At 44.9% G+C, this 16,115-nt stretch overlaps 1 protein-coding gene across 2 annotated transcripts; it reads left to right on the forward strand.

Annotated features, from left to right (window-relative positions):
- Positions 1-2,241: 2,241 nt before the first annotated feature.
- Positions 2,242-13,992, forward strand: LOC147021156 (uncharacterized). Of its 2 annotated transcripts, none has more exons than XM_085891002.1 (3): positions 2,242-2,401; positions 12,195-12,438; positions 13,666-13,992. In XM_085891002.1, exons 2-3 carry the CDS (start codon positions 12,200-12,202, stop codon positions 13,853-13,855), a joined length of 429 nt encoding a protein of 142 aa, XP_085747128.1. In that variant the 5' UTR covers positions 2,242-2,401; positions 12,195-12,199; the 3' UTR covers positions 13,856-13,992. The 2 variants fall into 2 exon arrangements, with proteins under 2 accessions (XP_085747128.1, XP_085747127.1); XM_085891001.1 differs by lacking the exon at positions 2,242-2,401 and adding an exon at positions 7,338-7,524.
- Positions 13,993-16,115: the final 2,123 nt, after the last annotated feature.

Below are 16,115 nucleotides of genomic sequence, written 5' to 3' on the forward strand. Positions count from 1 at the left end.
TGACGATCATTTTGGTGTGTCTCATTCCACATCAGAACGCTCGGGTAGAACTCCACAAAGCACGTCACACACGCACACCATCCATTTGCAGGAGTGTCTTTTAGGGGTCTCAGCAGCCTAAAGGGTCAAAAGATACATTCCAATTGTACATAATTAATGAATAGACATAAAAAGCATACACACACACACAGTCCAAGGAACTATCCGTAGAACTATGAGATAGAATTGTGAGAGGCATAGATCTGGAGAAGGGTTTAAAACAATTTATCGAGTGTTGAAATTTCCCAAGAGCACAGTGAGCTCCATCATTAGGAAATGGAAAGAATATGGAATGACCCAAACTCTTCCACGAGCTGGCTGTCCGATCAAACTGAGGAACTGGGCAAGAAGGACCTTTGTCAGGGAGGTGACCAAGAACCCAATGACCACTCTGATAGAACTACAGAGTTCCTTGGCTGAGATGGGAGAATCTGCCAGAAGAACAACAATCTCTGTTGCCTTTCACAAATCTAGGTTTTATTGGAGAATAGCCATATGGAAGCCACTCCTGAGAAAAGGCACATGATGGCATGCCTGGAGTTTGCAAAAAAGCACGTGAAAGACAGAGCATGAGGCAAAAGATTCTGTAGTCTGATGAGACGAAAATTGAACTCTTTGACCTGAATGTAAAACGCTACTTCTGGCGAAAACCGAGCACAGCTCATCATCTAACACCATCCTGACCGTGAAACATGGTGGTGGCAGCATCATGCTATGGGGATGCTTTTCAGCAGCAGGGACTGGGAGACTTGTAAGGATAGCAGGAACAATGAATGGAGCCAAATACAGGCAAATCTTTGAGGAGAACCTGCTTCAGAGTGCAAAAGACCTTGGACTGCAGTGAAGATCTACATTCCAACTGGACATTGACCCCAAGCATACAGCCAAAGCAACACTGGAATGGTTTCAGAACAAGAACATGAAAGTCCATGAGTGGCCCAGCTAAAGTCCAGACTTTAATCCCAATTGGGAATCCCTGCTATAATTCACCAACCGGCGTTTGTGTGTTTGTTTGTCGAGCTACCCCCCCCTGCAGTTCTGGGTCAATTACATCCAGACTTGCTACAAACGATCAGCATAACCCCAATTAGTATATAGGGGTGTTTCTATCGGCGTCGGTGGTCTTGGAGGTTGAAGGACACAAGTTCTCCATGTAAATGTGTATCGTATAGCACCACCTCCAGGTGGGAGAGGATATTACACGTCTTCACCATTTACAGTACAGTATTCCTGTCCCCATGTTTTCCAGTGCATTGAGGTGTTTTGAATTATAAGCAGTAGGTATGTTTTTGCTTCATGCATGTAACCTGTTTTTATTTTTTATTTTGCTTAAACAAAGCCATCAGTTGTCTGTCTATACACTGTCCAAATAAAGGTATGCGTCAGAAGAACATGTTGCATGTTTGGAGCAAGATCGCCCAAAGGGCAGGTCCTCCGATAGTCCCTGGAAAGACTTGAAGATTGCTGTTCACCGACACTCCCGATCCATCTTGACAGAACTTAAGCAAATCTGCAAGGAAGAATGGGAGAAAATCCCCAAATCTAGATTTGCAAAGCTGATGCAGACATACCCAAGAAGACTCGAAGCTGTAATCGCTGCCAAAGGCACTTCGACAAACTATTGACTCAGGGGTTGAACAATTATTGAGGAAAAACATTTCAGCTTTTCATCTTTAATAAATTTGTATAAAAAAATTCTAAAAACTTGTTTTCATTTTGTTGTTACAGGGTATTTTGTGCAGATCAGTGACAAAGACATTTAATTTTAAACCATTATAATTTCAGGCTGTAATACAACAAAATGTGACAAAAATCGAGGGGGTGTGAATACTTCTTGAAGCAATTTGAAAGTCCAGTGCAAGGAGCCCACAAACGACCACAATTCCGTGTTATGAAAGATCCCTTTTCGTGTGTTTTTGCATCATTTTACATCCTCGGTGCCAGAGATAGACATGCAATGCGTTTGTGTCATCCAACAAGCTTGCTTTTGATTAAACCAATCCGAGAAACGACCGGATGCACGCCAAGTTACGACAATGGTGCAGGCCTGTTTCACACTGTATCAGAGTTTTTGTATCCCATCTACCGCTTGGATTTATCCATTAACTCATAACGTTGTCATCCTCCATATAATACGTGTAACTATGTTTCATTCTACGAGGCACATAGTGCGGGTGAGGAAGTTTTATTGGTTAAGGAGTCCAGTCCTGGATTGGTTGCCGCTGATGCAGGATACTCATATTGCTTATTACCCTATTAATATAATATTTTGTCTCTCAAGGGACACTGGATACCATTGACCAGTCGCAAGGCCAGGTTTAATGGCAGACCTGAGCTGTTCAGGGAGTTGAGGCGTAAAACTGTAAGTGCGCCGAGGGCAGACAAGGATGTGTGTGTGTGTGTGTGTGTGTGTGTGTGTGTGTGTGTGTGTGTGTGTGTGTGTGTGTGTGTGTGTGTGTGTGTGTGTGTGTGTGTGTGTGTGTGTGTGTGTGTGTGTGTGTGTGTGTGTGTGTGTGTGTGTTAGAGCATCATCTGTGGTCAAGTGATTCTCGTCCTGCTTTCAGAGGAATTCTTGCATTGCATTCCTCCAAGCCCGTTCCTTGGTGCACTTCAGTAAGGGTGGTGGGCTCTTGACAGAGGAGTACGAAGGGAATACCGGCTGGACCGGTTACTTTGAGCGGCTGTACCAGGCTGATCTACCAGCTGGCGAGTTGGATGTCAAGGGTGTTACTATCCCAATTGCTGACCCTCCAATCAACTGTGATACACCTTTATAACCTGGTGTTCAGGTTATGTGATCCTGAACCTGAAGTGATCCACCTTTACTTTATAACCTGCTGTGGGCTTAGTGGTTAGGGTGGTGGCTTGGGATGCGAGCTGGGATCCTGAGATCAAGTGCCGTTTACCCGCTGAATTAACACCAGCGGGTTGATTCAGCCTGTCATTCTAACGAGGTTGGCAAAATGAGTACCAGTGTAGCAGCCAAAAGGCTGCACACAAAGGGAAGGGGTATTGATAGATTTATTAAAATCTGGATTTGGTGTGGTGCAGTCATGATGGGCCAAATGGCCTCCTCCTGTGCATAATTTCCTTGTAATCCATACTTTGTGAAAACAGGCTGCGGTGAACTGGTTTTAAATGGCGTAAAGCTCCAGGGATCTGTGGCGTCCATGCTGAACCTCTCAAGGCTGGTGGAAATGCTGTACTCGTGTTGTTGCATGGAGTTCTGTGCTTTGCCTGGAACACAGGCATCATCCCAACTGATTGGTAGTGGGGCCTTGTTGTCCCTCTCTGGAAAGGGAAGGGTGATCGTCAAGACTGCAACAACTACTGAGGGGTGACGCTGCTCTCGGTGCCAGGCGAGGTCTTTGCTTGAATAATTATTGATAGGGTTCGCCACCATCTGCTTGAGCAGCAGTAGACAGAGCAGTCAGGCTTTACACTAAAGAGGTCAATGATTGACCGTATCCTTGCTCTTCGGGTCCTCACCAAACACAGATGAGAGTTTCGGCAGGGGCTGCTTGCAGCATATGTTGATCTCTGTAAAGCTTTTGATTCAGTGAATCGGGATGTCCTCTGGAGAATTCTTGGTCATCATGGGGTGCCGTGAAAACTGATCCATGTGATGTCTGAACTACACTCTGAGACTGAGAGTGCTGTGAGATGTGGTGGTCCCATCTCTGACTTATTTCCAGTTGTTCCTGGAGTTCGTCAGGGGTGTGTCCTGGCTCCCACACTTTTCAGCACTTGAATGGACTGGATTCTGTAGAGAATGTCAGAGAGATCAAGCTGCGGTACATCGTTTGGGAATGTCAAGATCTCGGACCTTGATTTTGCAGACGATGCAGTTATCTTTGCCAAGACTCAGGATGACATTTTGGGGGCTCTCGAGGTGCTGAATGAGGAGTCTGAGCTGCTGGGATTATGGGTTTCCTGGGTCAAAACTAAGATCCAGGCTTTCAATGGCATCTTGGATGCTGCTGTCCTGTCTCTACCTGTTTGTGGTGAGGGTGTTGAGGTCGTGGAGAGATTCACTTACCTTGGTAGTGATATTCATGTCTCTGCTGTCTGTGAGCCAGAGGTCAACAGATATCTCGGTCAGTCCTTGGGTGTCATGGATTCATTGAATCATGGGGTGTGGTGCTGTCTGTACCTGTACAAGAGGACGAAAATCCGAGTCTTCAGGTCCTTTGTGCTTCCATTCTTGCTCTCTCGATGTGAGATTTGGACTCTGACCAGGGATCTGAGATGGTGCCTAAATTCCTTTGGTACCATGTCTCTTCGCAGAATCCTTGGCTATCGCTAGTCGGACTTTGTGTCCAACGAGCGGTTGCTGAGAGAGACTCAAATGAGATTTGTTAACTGCATAGTCCGTGAACATCAGCTGCGGCTGTATGGACATGTGGCTCGTTTTCCTGATGCTGTTCCTGCTCACCAGATTCTCTGAGCGAGGGAGTCTCGTGAGTGGAAGAGGCTAATGGGCCGACCACATGCCTCATGGTTGCAGTAGAATAGTAGATTGATCGGCATCTCAAGGAGATGAGGATTGGCCAGGCATCTGACTCGTGGATGGCTAGACGGAGGCCGTTGGACTACAAGGAAACAGCACGGATCATTTTTAGTCTTTGGTATGACTTGACCGCGGTTTGAACCACCAAACTGTCAAACTATTACACCACCGAGTCTCTTTTGGGTTTGTCCCAGCATAATTTTGTCTTTGGTTTATCAATACTGTATGTTAATATACCTTAGCTTTGGTTCATCTGGTGATTATTATTTCCGGTGGGGTTTTTATCGGTTATGAATAGGAACTGTTGGGGTGCAATCAAGGATTGAACTTGGAATCCGAACGTCGGGCCGCTCCAAGATCAAATGAAGCCTCAATGGGCTACTTTGGTGCCCCTCCTCCATTTATGTAACTTTTTAATCCATTATAAGGGTCGTGGGTGAGGGTGAAGTGAGTGCAGGCAGTGACAAAAGGGTAGTGAAGGCAGAAAGTGGTGAGTGGGCAGCGAGGGCAGGCAGTGGTGGTGATAATACTGTTACAGTTCTAGGAACCGTATGCATACAAACCTACAGTTGTCCCAAAGTTAGTTATGCCATTAAGTATATGTGCAGATGGAACCCCTCTTTGTGTGTAGTGGGAAAGCAAAAGGGGTGCGTTGCGATGGTTTTTAGTTTGGTTAATAAATCTTTATATCCCCTCCGTTACGATCCATGGTACCATAGCGCTTGCAGCCTTCGGTTCGCTGGCAACAACGTACCACTGTCCACCTGCGTCTCCGGAGCCTCGTTTCTCGTTGGTTGGTGGTGAGAGAGTTCGGTGGGTTCGTTGGCTGGTTGCAAATAAAGAAGGAAGGTCGTTGGTTGAGTTGGTCCCTTGGTTGTTGGTTGAAGAAGGAAGGTCGTGATCACGGAGGGCCTGCCCACGTCTCGCCTCGGTGGCCCGTCTGTTGTGCTGGTCCGAGTACACCCGACCTTGACCGGGTCTCTCGTTGGGTCCTGTCTGCTGCCCTGTTCTACCTTGGACTCCACGCTCTCCACCTGGGCTCCTTCGCAGACACGGTCTCCACACGTGTGGCTGTGGGCCTAACTGCATGACCTTTGTCAGGTGCCGCACCATGGAGCATCCCTTCCCTCAGAACGTTCAGGTACCAATCGAACTGTGACCTCAGCTCCCTCCCTCCGTGGCTGCAAAAGTCCTTTGCCATTCAACTGGGTTTATTTTGTCTGGGTGTGTGGCACAAGTAGAATTGTATAAGTTTTTGATCATTGTAATTCTTGCCTGTATTATTCTCGCGACAAGTCCACTCTGTGTCCTCTTTTGTAAGTTGCTGTAAAATTGTCGTACTCCATCTCTCTCTTCTGTCCCCTGCATAACACACCAATAAACCTGTTCCTGTACCACATGAATTTCCTCGCTTATGACAAATAAATTATTATTGTATAAATAAATTATATATAAATATTATTGTATAAATAAATTATGTATAAATAAATTAATTATTATTGTATAAATATGACAAATAAATTATATTGTATAAATAAATTATTGTAGAAATGTTCCCAGTTCATTTTTGTCTTTTCCTTCATTGGTCCAGCATGGTTCGGATCTAAGTTTAGCCAGGTCTTTATCCCCGATAATCTGTTCGTTCTAGCCGGTACGTCGTTGGCAGTTCCGCTCGGCTGCATCCGATCCGGAGTTGGGAGAGTAATCCGGTTTGGGAAAGGCGTACCGAGGGTGTGGTTCCCCGGTAGTCGAAACTGCGTGATTAGGTAAATTGATTCTCGACAAAAAGACCCTATGCTACGCGGTTGAGGTATTGGCGTCCACGGTCGGTTCAGCGACCCGCCGCGTCACGGAATTATCCATGAGCGACGGCCTACAATTCCGGGAGTCTGGTGGGAGGCGACGTAACTTCCCCCACCTTGCAGTCGTTCTTGCCACCGGTATCTGTTGCACCTGGCTTGGTGTATGGTAGGGATCCGTCGCCTGTTTCCAATGCCCCGCCGTCACTGGTCATGTCCGCAGCTCAATGTCTGCGTGTTTCTTCCAGACATGTTGTACGACCAATCCGATGATCATCGTTGTGCTGAAGACACCACAAAATGCATGTTCCCTTACTGTTATGTTCTTGCTTATAGCAGCCTGGCTGCCAGCTATCTATCATTTTCTTTGATGCACAGCTGTGCCACCGATGCCCCTCCACCGGTACACCGGTACACCGGTACTCATTTAACCAACCCCAGAAGGAAAACAGGTTGAATCAACCCCAACTGCTGTTAATTCAGTGGACAAACGGGGCTCGAAGTCAGAACTCGAATAATATCTCAAACCAGGCTTGTTCTCTGACATGGAACTTCATAAAGAAGGATTGCATTCATCCCATCAAAACCTGAGCTCGTGTGGTTCTTTGTCCAGCTCTTGGCTGGGGTTCAAACCCAGGATAGACAGCTCGGGGGAGAGTCCGCCTGTCTTTTATTGCTATTCTGCTCACCCAATGATTATTATCATCACTTCGCACGCAGCCTGGTGCTACTGCTTACATCATTGCTGGGAGCGCAACTGTGCCGCTGATGCAGTGCCCCCTTGTTACCAGTAAGGTGGCTACGTTTTGCCGACCTCGGAAGGATGGCAGGCCGAGTCAACCCACCTGGTGTTATTTAACGGTAAAAACCAGGGGATTTTAAGCCAGACACTTTAACCATTAAGCCAACAACAGCTTTAACTCATTGATCATAATTATTCCGTGTTGTATAAATACCGAGTGGTGAGAGCATCCTGGGTCTCCATGACGACGCATCGACGCATCGTGACACCAACGAACAATTTTCAAACCGTCGTTAACTTTGTGCATCGTTCTGTCGGTTTGTTTAAACCGGAACGACGTTCATCGAATTGATTTTTAAAAACTTTTAAACAAAAAGCGATGTGGAGTTACTGCTTCTTCTTGCTGCTCCTGGGAGCCCCCTTGGCAAAGTTTTGTGAGTCTGACCTTGTGAATTAGTTAATCAACTGTCACATTAGTTATCGATTAAGTTGATACATCACATTATAGTGGATATGTATTGATTGAGTGATTGATAATTATCTCCTGCTCCTGCAGCAAGTGACGCGTTGATGACAATAATAATAATAGACTGATTGAGAAATCTGAAATATCCCCCAACCCGGTGGTCTCTTTCGCAAATATGTTACGAGTTATCGCCGGCATCCTGACCAAATTACGCATTCCTGCCATGGTAACCCACCAGGGGGGCACTGCAGCAGTGACGTCGTCCACCAGAAACGATGCATCCATCTGGCTGAGTTATTCCGAATTGACCCTTACCTGGCACAAGTGTAATCGTTTAGCAATGACTTGCGATTTCACGTTAAAGCAAACAAATGTACCTTCTGGAACATACTCTCGGAGAGCTTGGTTGGGAGCTTTCTCGTCATTGAACTCGTGACTAATCTGGGTTTGATCCTAATGGCAGGGTTGGTTGATTTGTGATCGTTGAAGATCCAATAACCAGTGGTTGATGATGACAAGTGGTTAACCAGTTGTGGTCGTTGAAGATCCAAGAGTGCCGTTTGAATGGAGTATGTTATAGTTATTAAATTTCCTGTTTAACGTTCATTTCATAATTGGCACTTATCTACAAAAGGTGGAAGTGCTGAGGTCTGGATGTGATACAGGCATGATGGCCTAAATTGCCTTGCATTTGGTGTTTATCCATCATTCTAAAATACACAATTTGGTGTCTGTCTGTCTGTCTGGCTGACTGACTGACTGCGATATATTCGGTCGTTACTTATCCAATCTCAACCAAACTTGACAGGAGGACTAAGGGTCACCCGTCGGAGGTTGTAGCGATCATTTTCCTCCCTCCCAAATGTGGTTTTTCTGCCTTGGGTGAAATCCATGTTAAGGTGTATATCGTGTTAAGATAGCTAATCGTGGCATTTTTCTAAGGCCACTTCTACCAACAAAAGTAATAACAACAAAACAATAGTAATACAAAAAATAATATCTTCCTTCCTTCCCCCACACCCCCCCCCCATCTCCCCAAGGTGTTTTTCCTCCTTGGAAAAATGCTGTGTTAACATGTATCAATAGTCAGTATGACGTTTCGAAGGGCACCTTGACCCAAAGTAAAAAAAAAAAAAAAAATAGGACCACAGGTCCTGAAGCTCACCTGAATCAGGAGCAACAGTCAATGACGTCATAAAAATCAAAATTTTTGCTCGTGTGCAGATTGTGGTCACGTAATTGGTTGAAATGGAAGCCCTCTCGATGTTGACAGTGATACTTGTTAACAGGTCATGTTTTTACAGGTTATGTTTATATAGGTCATGTTTTTACAGGATATGATTTTACAGGTTTTTATATAGGTCATGTTTTTACAGGTTTTTTTTTTACATAGGTCATGTTTTTACAGGTTTTTATATCGGTCATGTTTTTACAAGTTATGTTTATATAGGTCATGTTTTTACAGGTTTTTACAGGATATGTTTTCACAGGTTTTTATATAGGTCATGTTTTTACAGGTTACAGATCAGGTTTGTACAGGTTGGAGATGTTTTTGCAGGTCATGTTTTTACAGGTTATGTTTATATAGGTCATGTTTTTACAGGTTTTTATATAGGTCATGTTTTTACAGTTTTTTTTTTTACATAGGTCATCTTTTTACAAGTTTTTATATCGGTCATGTTTTTACAGGTCATGTTTTTGCAGGTTATGTTTATATAGGTCATGTTTTTACAGGTTGTTTATATACGTCACGTTTTTACAGGTTTTTACGGGTCATGTTTTTACAGGTTATTTTTATATAGGTCATGTTTTTACAGGTTGTTTATATAGGTTTTTATATAGGTCATGTTTTTACAGGTCATGTTTTTACAGGTTATGTTTATATAGGTCATGTTTTTACAGGTCATGTTTTACAGGTCATGTTTTTACAGGTGTTTACAGGTCATGTTTTTCAGGCTATGTTTATATAGGTCATGTTTATATAGGTCATGCTTTTACAGGTTATGTTTATATAGGTCATGTTTTTACAGGTCATGTTTTTCAGGTTATGTTTATATAGGTCATGTTTTTACAGGTTACAGGTCAGGTTTGTACAGGTTTGAGATCATGTTTTTCCAGGTCAGGAATGTACAGGTTCAAGATCATGTTTTTGCAGGTTATGTTTATATAGGTCATGTTTTTACAGGTCATGTTTTTACAGGTGTTTACAGGTCATGTTTTTCAGGTTATGTTTATATAGGTCATGTTTATATAGGTCATGTTTATATAGGTCATGTTTTACAGGTCATGTTTTTCAGGTTATGTTTATATAGGTCATGTTTTTCCAGGTTACAAGTCAGGTTTGTACAGGTTTGAGATCATGTTTTTACAGGTCAGGAATGTACAGGTTCAAGATCATGTTTTTGCAGGTTATGTTTATATAGGTCATGTTTTTACAGGTTACAGGTCAGGCTTGTACAGGTTAGAGGTCATGTTTTTACAGGTTATGTTTATATAGGTCATGTTTTTACAGGTTATGTTTATATAGGTCATGTTTTACAGGTCACAGGTCATGTTTTTACAGGTCAGGTTTGTACAGGTTAGAGATCATGTTTTTACAGGTTATGTTTATTACCTTCGCATTCTGCGAAAGGTTATGTATTGGTCGCTGTGTATTTATTTGTGTGTGTGTGTGTGTGTGTGTGTGTGTGTGTGTGTGTGTGTGTGTGTGTGTGTGTGTGTGTGTGTGTGTGTGTGTGTGTGTGTGTGTGTGTGTGTGTGTGTGTGTGTGTGTGTGTGTTTGTTTGTTATTCGCATAACTCAGAAAGTATTAAACCAAATCGCTTGAAATTTGGTGGGAAGATGGGTTATTATCCAAGGAACATTTGATTAGATTTTGGGAGCGATTGGGTCAAAGGTCAAGGTCACGGAAAGGTCAAATTCATATTTTTACCATAGCGCGGTCAATTTTGATCTAATTGGCATGCAACCGATGCCAAAATGTTCAGAATTCATTGCCCAATCTTGTGATGGGCGACATGACACAATTATGTCATTACCCTTGTTAGCGGTTGGGGGTCAAAGGTCAGTGGGGTCACGACCTTTCAAAATATGCGGTTTTTGTCATAACACGGTCAAATCAAAACCGATTTGCATGAAACAAACACCAAAATGTTCACTGTTCTGTTCCCCCCACTCTCATGCCAAGAACAAAAAAGTAGCGGAGGCGAAGGTATGTGCTCTACCGAGTGCCCATTCTAGTATAGGTCATATTTTTACAGGTTATGTTAATATGGGTCACGTTTTACAGGTTATGTTTATATAGGTCATGTTTTTACAGGTCATGTTTTAACAGGTATTTATAGAGGTCATGTTTTTACAAGTTACAGGTCATGCTTTTACAGCATAGAGGTCATGCTTTTACAGGTTTTATATAGGTCATGCTTTTACATGTTTTTACAAGTTATGTTTTTACAGGTCATGTTTTTCAGGTTATGTTTATATAGGTCATGTTTTACAGGTTATGTTTATATAGGTCATGTTTTTACAGGTTTCAGGTCAGGTTTGTACAGGTTTGAGATCATGTTTTTACAGGTTACAGGTCAGGTTTGTACAGGTTAGAGATCATGTTGTTACTGGGCAGGTTTTCACAAGTTACTGGTCATGTTTTTACAGGTTATGTTTATATAGGTCATGTTTTTACAGGTCACAGGTCATGTTTTTACAGGTCAGGTTTGTACAGGTTTGAGATCATGTTTTTACAGGTTACAGGTCATGTTTCTCAGGTCATGTTTTTACAGGTCACAGGTCGTGTTTTTCCAGGTTATGTTTATGGAGGTCATGTTTTTACAGGTTATAGATTTGTACAGGTTAGAGATCATGTTTTTACAAGTTACAAGTCGTGTTTTTGGCTGAGGGAATGACGGTGCTGCTGAAGCAATGTCCTCTGTAGGTTAGACCAGGATTTTTTTTGTTGTTGCGTTTTTGGCCTGATTTCAACCCATTAATGAACGCAGATTTTGATGCGGTCAATACATCTTCGTTCAGCATCAAATATGAAGCTTATGGCAAAGTTTAATGAAAATCATTTGTTTGGTTCAAGCGATAATGACTGGTGTTTACAGACTCACTGATTGACTGACTGACTTGCCTACAGACACTGCTCATCACATAAGTTCACCGGACTAAAGTCCAAGTGAGCTAAAAAAATATTATAAACCACAAACACGTATGATTACCTTTTTTCACAGTCGCTACTGCTGTTTGACATTAAACTGAAAGCGGGGAAACCCGACGTTCTGGAGGCATTATTTGATTATCGCGTCCCCTACAGACGAACGGACCCGAGCCTAGATCTACTGTAATGTATATTCCCCCGAGAGGACAACAACATGTCCCTTCCTGCCGCTCCCAAGCGGTTAACTAGTAAAGTTGAATCATCAAAGCATTTGTTTCCCGATGTTTAAAACATGTCGGATCTGCTGATGAATCCGTCGCACTAACGGGTGAATTTGACTATAACTACCAAGGTGATAACTTTGTGTTAATTTGCCTCTCCATTTTAAAACTCCTTTTTTAAAACCTCCATCAACTCTACAAATGATCTGGTGTATCTGTAAGTGGCAAGAAACCAAGCTGTAACAATCTGTGGACTTGCAGCTCCCATGCCTGATCCGGACGAGGGAGAAGAGCTTGACTCGGATGAGGCACAAGAGGAAGAAGATGGTGTCGAGACGGAGAATTCCTTGATGGATGAGGTGGAAGACATGGAAGAAGCGATGGAACATTTAATAGAAGACGATCGAAATTTCATCCAGAAGATCCGGGAAATGGACACGAAAGCTCAATGCGTCATCGTCGCCCTGATCGTTCTTCCTGTAGTGATCACGATCATCAGTATTACGTGAGTAATAAATGTGTAAAACAGAATCACTGTACTGACACAAACTTGGCATTGTTAGGCCATGGCAGCACGAAGTGAAAAATGGGGCTTGAGCAATCGGTCTCGCACGTACGTACGTAGAACGTACGTACGTGTCTGCATTTTGTGATTCCCTTTTCTCTGCAACCTCTTGTCGGGTTGACGCGAAATTTTCACCATCGGCCATTGGTGTGCCGACTCATGTGGAATGCTATAATGATTATGACGTCATAGGCCATGCGGTGTGGCAGCCATGATGGAAAAAAAAGGAGAAAAGTTGGACCTCGGTATCTCCAAAACCGCTTCCTGGAAAAGAAAATTGAAGCATTCTCCATGGGGAATTCTTTTTTTTTATTTTTGAATAAGGTTCACTTGGCTGTGCCTGGATGGGTTTGAGGGTAGAGGAGTAGCAGCTGCAGCCTGAGTCTTATCCAGGTTCCTCCTGATGACGTCATCTTTGCTTTTTTTGCTCGTTCGGTTTCCTTCTGATGACTTCCATTTGATTTGAATCTAAGTTTTTTTTTTTTAATTAAAAAAAAATCCCATTCTGAATTCAATTGAATGAAGAGGACGTAATGGGTCAGGTGTCCGATCAAAATGGGATGTCTTGGTACCCGGTCATCACTGCCTGTAGTTATAAAGCGGCAGTTCTGGTGTTAAGAGCGAACATCGAAAACCGTTCAACTGAGGAAATTGAAACTTCACCAAATGAAACATTGCCATTAGACATGGTGTATATTACACTGGATGATGCACACCCCCTCAGGAACTTACATGGTGAATTAAACGAAGCCTCGTGCCCAGTGACAACGTCACTTCCTCGCGTTCGAAATTAGTATCATTGTAATCGCTTCGGTCTTTACTGTGCTCAGCTGGTGAAATAGCGAAGAAGAGGAAGAAGAACAATAAGGGTCTTTGTCAGCCTTGGTCGTTATGGAAACGCTCAACAATGAGAATAAAAGCTACTTTGTAAAGGCTTATGAATGTACATTATAGCAGACTTTTTAACGAATAATTTGTACACATTTAACCTCAGAAGTGTAGACAGATGCGATGACAAAATTTCCTGCCAGAACAGTTCGCTCGCACCAAGTCCTTCTGAAGACTGCGCGGTACCATCGGTACTGCGCGGTTCTACTCTCTGAGTACCATCGAGTTATTTATTTTATTCATTGTAATGGTGGATGTTTGGTGTTCGTGCTCGTACAGTGTTGGCAGCATCTTGTGCTTCCGCAAGAAACGATCTGCCAGGCAAGGTGGTGACGAGAATGGAAAAGGAGAAGGGAATGGTGGAGACGGTGACGATGGCGACATGGATGGTGGAGGTGATGATGATGGCGTCATGAATGGTGGTGGTTGTAGGGATTTGTGCAGCGATGATGAGATGGGGGATGATTAAAGACACCACCTTTTTTCCATTCCAGTCATCAACTCGTGAACCATTCATCAGAGGACGATGATATGTACGGAGTATTGAAATTCCCAGGATGAGAACAAAACTTTACATGACATGTTTTTCTTGCATTCCAGAAATTAATAAACTTCCATGACTAATGTGTATTTTTTTTCTTGTTTTTTTTTTTATGACAGTGAAACGACCATGCAGCAATTAAGGGTCACCACAATCTGTGTACATCATGCTGTGTATCGGATTATGAAAGGTTAACATTGAGGGTGTAACGTTGTGCAGCATTTTACTTGTGAACAAGTCCTCAGGCTGATGGAAGGGCAGGGTGGCTGGTGGTGATCAAGTCTTCAAGGTGATGGAAAGGCAGGGTGGCTGGTGGTGAACAAGTCCTCAAGCTGATGGAAAGGCAGGGTGGCTGGTGGTGAACAAGTCCTCAGGCTGATGGAAGGGCAGAGTGGTTGGTGGCTGGTGGTGAACAAGCCCTCAGGTTGATGGAAGGGCAGAGTGGTTGGTGGCTGTTGGTGAACAAGCCCTCTGGTTGGTGGCTGGTGGTGAACAAGTCCTCAGGCTGATGGAAAGGCAGGGTGGCTGGTGGTGAACAAGCCCTCAGGTTGATAGAAGGGCAGGGTGGTTGGTGGCTGGTGGTGAACAAGCCCTCAGGTTGATGGAAGGGCAGAGTGGTTGGTGGCTGGTGGTGAACAAGCCCTCAGGTTGATGGAAGGGCAGAGTGGTTGGTGGCTGTTGGTGAACAAGCCCTCTGGTTGGTGGCTGGTGGTGAACAAGTCCTCAGGCTGATGGAAAGGCAGGGTGGCTGGTGGTGAACAAGCCCTCAGGTTGATGGAAGGGCAGGGTGGCTGGTGGTGAACAAGTCCTCAAGCTGCTGGAAGGGCAGGGTGGTTTATGGCTGGTGGTGAACAAGCCCTCAGGTTGATGGAAGGGCAGGGTGGTTGGTGGCTGGTGGTGAACAAGTCCTCAAGCTGCTGGAAGGGCAGGGTGGCTTATGGCTGGTGGTGAACAAGTCCTCAGGTTGATGGAAGGGCAGGGTGGCTGGTGGTGATCAAGTCTTCAAGGTGATGGAAAGGCAGGGTGGCTGGTGGTGAACAAGTCCTCAAGCTGATGGAAAGGCAGGGTGGCTGGTGGTGATCAAGTCTTCAAGGTGATGGAAAGGCAGGGTGGCTGGTGGTGAACAAGTCCTCAAGCTGATGGAAAGGCAGGGTGGCTGGTGGTGAACAAGTCCTCAGGCTGATGGAAGGGCAGAGTGGTTGGTGGCTGGTGGTGAACAAGCCCTCAGGTTGATGGAAGGGCAGAGTGGTTGGTGGCTGTTGGTGAACAAGCCCTCTGGTTGGTGGCTGGTGGTGAACAAGTCCTCAGGCTGATGGAAAGGCAGGGTGGCTGGTGGTGAACAAGCCCTCAGGTTGATAGAAGGGCAGGGTGGTTGGTGGCTGGTGGTGAACAAGCCCTCAGGTTGATGGAAGGGCAGAGTGGTTGGTGGCTGGTGGTGAACAAGCCCTCAGGTTGATGGAAGGGCAGAGTGGTTGGTGGCTGTTGGTGAACAAGCCCTCTGGTTGGTGGCTGGTGGTGAACAAGTCCTCAGGCTGATGGAAAGGCAGGGTGGCTGGTGGTGAACAAGCCCTCAGGTTGATGGAAGGGCAGGGTGGCTGGTGGTGAACAAGTCCTCAAGCTGCTGGAAGGGCAGGGTGGTTTATGGCTGGTGGTGAACAAGCCCTCAGGTTGATGGAAGGGCAGGGTGGTTGGTGGCTGGTGGTGAACAAGTCCTCAAGCTGCTGGAAGGGCAGGGTGGCTTATGGCTGGTGGTGAACAAGTCCTCAGGTTGATGGAAGGGCAGGGTGGCTGGTGGTGAACAAGTCCTCAGGCTGATGGAAAGGCAGGGTGGCTGGTGGTGAACAAGCCCTCAGGTTGATGGAAGGGCAGGGTGGTTGGTGGCTGGTGGTGAACAAGTCCTCAAGCTGCTGGAAGGGCAGGGTGGTTTATGGCTGGTGGTGAACAAGTCCTCAGGCTGATGGAAGGGCAGGGTGGCTGGTGGTGAACAAGCCCTCAGGGTGGCTGGTGGTGAACAAGCCCTCAGGGTGACTGGTGGTGAACAAGCCCTCAAGCTGCTGGAAGGGCAGGGTGGTTTATGGCTGGTGGTGAACAAGTCCTCAGGTTGATGGAAGGGCAGGGTGGTTTATGGCTGATAGAGGGACAGGGTGGCTGATGGTGGTTCCACAGCTCAAAATGCACAGAAATATGT

This window comes from Eptatretus burgeri, chromosome 8 (genome assembly GCF_056783735.1).
Source record: "Eptatretus burgeri isolate ZD-2024b chromosome 8, Ebu_testis_v1, whole genome shotgun sequence".
NCBI lineage: Eukaryota > Metazoa > Chordata > Myxini > Myxiniformes > Myxinidae > Eptatretus > Eptatretus burgeri.